The sequence below is a fragment of the Leuresthes tenuis genome, unplaced genomic scaffold (assembly GCF_036924035.1).
Source record: "Leuresthes tenuis unplaced genomic scaffold, fLeuTen1.0.hap1 SCAF_19, whole genome shotgun sequence".
NCBI lineage: Eukaryota > Metazoa > Chordata > Actinopteri > Atheriniformes > Atherinopsidae > Leuresthes > Leuresthes tenuis.
In genome coordinates this window covers 12,921,867-12,929,367 of record NW_027325373.1, presented here as the reverse complement: position 1 = coordinate 12,929,367, position 7,501 = coordinate 12,921,867, and the positions used below count along the sequence as shown (strand labels likewise).

Here is a 7,501-nt window from a genome sequence, read left to right as displayed (position 1 = left end):
TCATTAATATCAGTTTTACATGCCAGGAATCCGCCTCCATGTCTGCACTTGCAGTCCAAACGTCTGAACACGCACGTGATGATTTAGTCCAGAACCATATCATCCCTCACTTCTGAACTAAGTTCACTTCCTCTTCTTGTATGCATGTTAACTGCCTGCAGCCGGCAGCACGTCGTCCCTCAGGCTCCTGTCCACTGAGATGTCCCCTTCACCCCCCCTCCCTCCACCGGCAGAGCCCCTCCAGCTTTGTCACCGCACATCTTTGCCCCCAGCAGGGAGGCTCCTGCCACAGTGGATCCTGCGTGGCCCCGTACCAGCCCCTGCTTTGATGCAGTGCAGCTGTTTCCAAATCCAACCCTTGATTTTGATCCTCTTCCACTTAAACGTGCCGTCCCCGTGGACACGTCAGACCCGCTGGTACTTTGTGGTTGTCTTAATATTGTCTCTGTTCCATTTAGTCGAGTGTGAGAGGCACGGTTATTGTGAACAGCCTATCGGCCTTTCTTAAGACACGCTGCCGCCTCCGCGGGTTATTCTCTGCCGCAGTGTGCTGGATTTTAAGAAGATGGCTGATTTTTACCTATTTATTTATTTTTAGTAAAGGGTGATCAAATGAGATGATCAACAACTTTAAATAGAGGCTTTGTAAAGCCCATTAAATAAGGTGAAACCAAACATTTGGTCAAATGCACGTTCACCGTTATGAGATCAAAACTAAAAACGACACGATGGTACATTTCAGTGTTAATGACAGTGTCTATTTCTTTTCAGAGTATCAACAAAGAGAGAAATCTTTACGTTCTTCAAAGAGGATCGATCTGATTTTTCTGGGGTTTTTCTTTAGAAGAAAAAAATAATTCTAAGCTCAGTTTATGAGATATTAGAAAGATGCACTTTCTCTGCACATGTTCCGTATGATCCTGATTATTAATACAAAGTAATAAATAGGCACTCAGGTCTTGCTCTTAACGTACCTTGTACCATAAAGTAAAATCCCTCTTAACTCCGGGCCCACTTCTCTACTGAGGAGGAAAAAAACACTAAAACCTCCCATTCTAACATGGAAATTGGTGTGTATTTTGTTGTTGTTTTGCAATCAAACTGAGTCGTAATGGTTGTTTCTCTTATTTTGTGGTGATAATTCAGGATAAGGCCCCGTTTAAAAAGGCTTTTCCACTGTGGATGAAGGCGCACCTCCACCTCCTCCGCGTCCAGCAGGTGTCCTGACTCCCCCCCCCCCCCCCCCCCCCCCCCCCCCCCCCAGTCCCCCTGTCCCGTCCATCAACAGAGAGGGGGAGGAGGAGGAGGGAGAAAATGGGATCTTCAGGGAGAGGAAGGGCTGCGCCGCTCTCACCTTTGCAACAGATAAGCCGATCCTGAGTATCCAGCGCACTGTGGCAGCTACCTTAATCTGTTTTTAATGACACTGCGCTGGATCCCCGGAGACTCCGCGCTGCTTTCTCCCCGCTGCTCGGACGGCCGCAGTAGGTGTGTGTTGTGTTTCCCTGCTCCAGACCTGACACTCGCAAATCCTAACGTGTCAATAAAAAGAAAATAACCTTGATCATATATATATATATTTGTTATTTTTGTTATATCACATGGGACAAAATAAAACCGAACTTTATTGTTCTTTTTTCATAACTTCCTCTCCATTCCAAGCTATTATTTCACTAAAGTTTGAATGTTTAATCTCGTCTAAAACCTTTTTCTCTTTCTCTCTCTCTCTGGGCTGCTGCTTTCTCCCCCTGATGAGCGTAAAACTCCGCTATTTATCCAAAAACAAACGCTTCTCTTTAATAGGTTTCCCACCGTCTCTTTGAAATCGCACCATTACCGCATTCTTTGTGCAATAATTGTCAATCATCCACATTAAATTGATAGGCTTTAAATGGACAGAATAATAGCTTAAATTGTCCTACAATGGAGCAGCTAAGCGGGATGATTTGCCATTGCTGACATGCCCGCGGCTTTACTAGCTCCGCATAATGCCATAGGTTAATGCATAAATAAGCAAATCAAATCCATGCGTTACCCCAATTCAATTCATTTAATTCCTCTTTAATAAAGAAGCGACCCACCCCCCTGTCCCCCCCATTTACCGTCGGATTTGTGCGATGAATGCCATAAATGTAAATCAATCTAGATGAGAAAGAATCCCATTGAAAGAGCAGAGAAATTTCATCTGGGAAAGGGAGACAAACGTGGGAGGGGCCGCTCATAAAAAGCAGCTGTTTCACAGTAATCTTTTTTCGTGCCCTGTCACTCACCTTGCCTTTTCACTATCTCTGCTGCTCACTAAAACTCTCCGCCATTGTGTTTACTTTGCCATATCTTCTTTCCCCATTACTTTTGCCACACAGTCTATATTCGTGCAGGGGGGAAAAAACAGAGAGAGCACAACTTGCCCATTTTTTTTTTCGGACAATCCCCCTTGTAGTTGTTGGAGTGAAAAGAGGAGTGCATGGATGTCAAATTGCCCTCAAAACACCATGAAAGATTGATTTGCAGCACTTTTCAGGGCCCTGACATTACTTGGAGGGGAGCTGAATGGGAAACCTGTGAGCCGGGGAGGGAATAAAGATGTCCTCTCTGCTGGAAAAGAAGGAAAACTGCCCATTTAGCCCTAGTCCATCAAGCCCGAAAAATAGGCTAGAGAGGAAAAAACACAGAGGACTGCATCTATAAAGAAGAAAGGGGGCCATATATACTCATCTAAACGTTGCCACAATACCGAGGGGGGCTCCGAACATCCATGAATATTAAACCGCTTACCTCAACAAGGGCTTGAAAAAGTGCACCACGTCAAAAGCAGCTTTGCATTTTTTGCATGTGAACAATGTCGAGGGGGAGAAAAAAAAAGAGAGAGGCTTGTTTCCATTCTTGTTATTCCCGCGCTAAAAAAAAAAAAAAGAAAGAAAAAATTAATATTACCAGCACATGAATACGAAATGCCTGAGAAGAAAATGGGCGAGCAACTCCCAGACTCGCTGACCCACTTCTGCGCACAGAAAAACGCAACTTATCACCTAAAACTGACAGCAGACGTTTGTTTTATTCCGTTTGTTCGGCCTCTTTTCAACATCCTGTTGCATCATTTTTTTAGCCGCTCTACTTCTCATTCACACAAGCCACAGCGCATGGGCTATTAACAGCCTAATTTGGGCAAAAAGTATAGTTCTCTTAAGTCTTTCCTATGCTCGATGTTTAATTAATTTTTTTAAAAAGTTTTTTTTATATCTAGAACCATGTTCAAGGGTATGTTCATCGTTATTTGCGGCCGGGAATAAATGTAGAGCTTTGCCTAAAAATGTTGAATTGGGAGATTGTTATAAGGTAAAGTTTTGCGCCCCCTCTCATGTGTGTTTGCATCTGTCTGCTTGTGTGTTGCAGAGCAGCAGGCAGGTCCACACGGCGAGGGGTGTGTCATTAATAAGTAATTAGGCAGGGGTCACACAGCCACCTATAAAGAGACCCTGCGCAGCCGGGCAAGACAGCTTTACGCGCACAGTTTGGAGCGGGAGGACGGACCGAAGAGCAACTCAGTGTGTCCACTCCGCTTGCACCACTCTTGCAGTTTCTCGTGGTTTCTCTCTTGCAACATGGGCTCCGTGCTACCAGCAGACTCGTTGACTCTCAAGCCTGGATTTAAGTGTCCCAGCCGCTCGCTGTCGGACGTGATCACGTCGGACATCCTGCACAGTTTCCTGTACGGCAGGTGGAGGAACGTGCTGGGAGAACACCTGGCGGAGGAGCGACAGAGCGGCGTCGGCGGCAGCAGCAGCAGCCCCAAGACTGCCTTCACAGCCGAAGTCCTGGCCCAGTCCTTCGCTGGAGGTACGTTGTCCTGCTGGTGCACTTTGGGTTTAAATTCAAGCCCTCAGGTCGAGACTGTTTGACGCATGTTTGGAAGTTCTTATTGTAGCTCTTAATGCTTGAACGTAACTGATGTGCGTAAAGGCGCATTTAATTTGACTTTGTGGTGCCAGAACAGATCGTTTCCCAGGATTTAGGCCAATAAAGTATTTCTTTCAACATACACTCGCATACACGAAAGCAGATGCTACAAATATACTCCAACAAATCTACAACTTCCCACCACCAACTTTTTTTTTTTTTAATTTGGCTGCATTTTTCACCCCCAGCAGCAACATCACGTACGATTTGGACAAGATCTAAGAACCGAAAAGAACTTTCACACATTTCTTTCCCAAAGTTTTCATCGGCAAATTCGTCGCAGCTTTCCCTCTCTTTTTTCTGCTTTTATTTCGATCCATTTAACGCATTAACCCTTTCTGAGCCCCGAGACCCCGCGTTTAGAGGCTTGTTAGGCGTGTAACTGCCGCTGATTGAAAGACGCAGAGCATTAAATTCATTTGGTTAACTTTGTGCTTGACCTGGGAAAGTTTCCACTTAAACCTCGCGCAGAGAAAGGTTTCCTTTCTTTGAGATGTCCTGGGTTTTTATCCCGCATTCATCAATCTCCGGACAGTCTCTTTTCCTCTCTTGGCAGCTATGGGGCTCCGGAGCTTTTCTCTTTCTCTCCCCTTAAAAGATTTGCTGTTCCTCGCATAATGCACCGTGAAGGCTAAATCTAATGCTATTCATTGCATGTCAACCATCTAATCGCCTTTCCATTTTTTTGTTGCAGAAATTCCTGAGTCTTTTAAACAAGTCCTGGTTTCATTCAGCGCAAATTTATTGCTACAAAGTTCTTAAAAGGATAATGAATTTGGAATTAGCCGTTCCTTTTCCAGTAAACTTTAATGAATATCACATCTGAAGCATGACAAATTGCTGGAGCCCGAGCAATAGAGGACCATTTAACCCCTGTTCGGCCGAGCTTTTTAGCAGCCTGAATCTTTAAAAAAAAAAAAAAAAAATCTTTGATTTTGACATTAAAGAAGCACTTTCCCCCCCTCCTCTCCCACTCTTTTCTGCTGCGAATAAAAAATGCTTTCCGAGGGGGTTTTGCACAACAAAAACGTTCAATTCAACCAGATAATCGAATTAAACGGAGGATAAGGTGTAGCTTAATATTTCGTGACTAAAATAAGATCCAGTTCATTTGCTGCTTTCAGGACTTTTCAAGCAATCCTGTTTCGCGAGACTCTGACGTTCACGCATGCTGAGCATCACATCAACACAAACTGCAGTTTTATGAATGGCCACTTTTTACATCAATGCTTCAGGATGCTCTGTCACTATTTTTATTTTGGGCCTACTTTTTTAGACGTTTTGCATGCTCACGTCCCTTTTGTTCACGTGCAGAGGTGCAGAAGTTGTCCAGCCTGGTGTTGCCCAGTGAGGTGATCATCGCCCAAAGCTCGATCCCTGGAGAAGGCCTGGGCATCTTCTCGAAGACCTGGATCAAAGCAGGAACCGAGATGGGCCCCTTCACAGGGAGACTCCTGTCCCCTGAACACGTGGACCTGTTCAAGAACAACAACCTTATGTGGGAGGTGAGAGCAGAGTTTCTGACGTGACGTCCGTGAGAGTCAGGCTGTTAGTGTTTTTCTCACGTGCGTATTTGGTGTTCTGTACACTCAGGTATTCAACGAAGACGGCACAGTGCGCTATTTCATCGATGCCAGCCAGGAGGACCAGCGCAGCTGGATGACCTACATCAAGTGCGCCCGGAATGAACAAGAGCAGAACCTGGAGGTGGTGCAGATCGGCAGCAGCATTTTCTACAAGGCTGTGGAGGTGAGGATAGGCCTCAGGGTTTTATCAGACATATATTCAAATATCCTGCAACTCAGCGCTGTGTGCTGCGTGAAAAATAATCCATCAGGCTTATTGACTTAAGTCAGTTGGCTATAAGTCAACATATATATATGTTATAACCTATAGCAGCGTTCATATTCCCCTGTGGTCATTTTTGGTCTCTTTAGTCATAAAGACCCCCACACACACCAACACTAAGGCGCTGGGTTCTGTGACTTGGAGCAGTTTTTTTTTAATAATAAGCTGATGTTAATTACCACCTGAGAGGTGAAAAACTCAATTAACAGACATAGAGCAGTTAATTGAAGTCACACCTTAAAATAACCTGCACTTTCCCTCAATCTTCCTCCCTCAGACAATTCCACCAGACCAGGAACTTCTTGTCTGGTATGGAAACACACACAACACGTTCTTGGGAATCCCTGGAGTTCCTGGAACCGACGAAGAACACCAGAAGAAAGGTAGAACTGGTGAGTGAAATAAGTGAAATAATAAAGGCTTGCTTTGACTATGCGGTGAACGTTTTTTTTTTTTTTAGCCCAACTTCTGGCAACTCATCTGAGACTAACTGGAACTTCACATACACTTCTTTAACGCTACTGTCTTGTTTCCTCTCTCAGATGAGTCCCATTCCAGCGATGGGCCTCCCTCTTGTTCCCCCCCCTCCTCCTCCACTACCGCCGGTCGGATGCGCTGCGTCATCTGCCACCGTGGCTTCAACTCTCGCAGCAACCTGCGCTCACACATGCGCATCCACACCCTGGACAAGCCCTTCGTCTGCCGCTTCTGCAATCGCCGTTTCAGCCAGTCGTCTACTCTGCGCAACCACGTGCGCCTGCATACCGGCGAGAGGCCCTACAAGTGCCACGTCTGTCAGAGCGCCTACTCCCAGCTGGCGGGCCTCAGGGCTCATCAGAAGAGCGCGCGACACAAACCGGTGGCGTCGAGCGCAGACGCGCCCAGACAAGTGTCCCCTCCTCCCCCGCAACTGACAGCCATGCCGCACCAATTGCCTCTGGTTCACCACATTCCCACCATGGTGCTATGATGACAGACACGTGGAGGGACTGTCGAACGGAACGTTGCACTTTAGATGTAGAGCTGTAGTGGATAAAGCAAGGGTGCTCTCCAATGACACAAGCCCTCATAAAGGAAAGAGATCATGTGATTGTGAAGCACCTGAAACACACATTTACATGTCAACCCCCTATTTGTACCGATTGCTCATTTGACTGTCATGTGGTCAAAATGACAGCATTAAGCAACTCTATGGAGATTTTTTATTTTTTTCGTCACATCATCACCAGCTCAGGTGCAAAGTGTCCTCAGTCAAAGCTTTGTACAGCCAGTAGATGTAAGGGACGTGCTTCAGTTGCACCGTCCCACACTGTAAACTGAATTTGTCACTTTAAACTTGTACAGACTGGGTTCTTTGGAGAATTGTGTAACTCTAAAGTTGTATTTGTACATGTGAATGTAAATATATTTGTGCTTTCTTCTATTCTGAATAAATGAGATGATATACAGGATTTTAAGCTACTGCGTCAGTGAATCACCGTGTTTCCCACCCATCTCCATCACACCCCACCCACCTCTCCTCCGGTATATTGACATACCTGTGGGAGGAGTCACGTGGCCCAGACTAAATTGCCCAATCCGGGACAAAGACAAAAGATTTTCGAAGAATTCCTCATGAAATCAAAGTGCTATACGCCACACCCTGGTAGTATTTAATAACGCAGGATGACTGTCTGTAGGCCAAATGTTTCCAGCC

At 45.6% G+C, this 7,501-nt stretch overlaps 1 protein-coding gene across 1 annotated transcript; it reads left to right on the top strand.

Annotated features, from left to right (window-relative positions):
- The first annotated feature begins 3,602 nt into the window (after nt 1-3,602).
- LOC140277215 (PR domain zinc finger protein 12-like) lies at nt 3,603-7,202 on the top strand. Its single transcript, XM_072372163.1, has 5 exons — nt 3,603-3,837; nt 5,272-5,462; nt 5,551-5,706; nt 6,083-6,197; nt 6,348-7,202. Exons 1-5 carry the CDS (start codon nt 3,603-3,605, stop codon nt 6,773-6,775), a joined length of 1,125 nt encoding a protein of 374 aa, XP_072228264.1. The 3' UTR covers nt 6,776-7,202.
- The last annotated feature ends 299 nt before the right edge of the window (nt 7,203-7,501 follow it).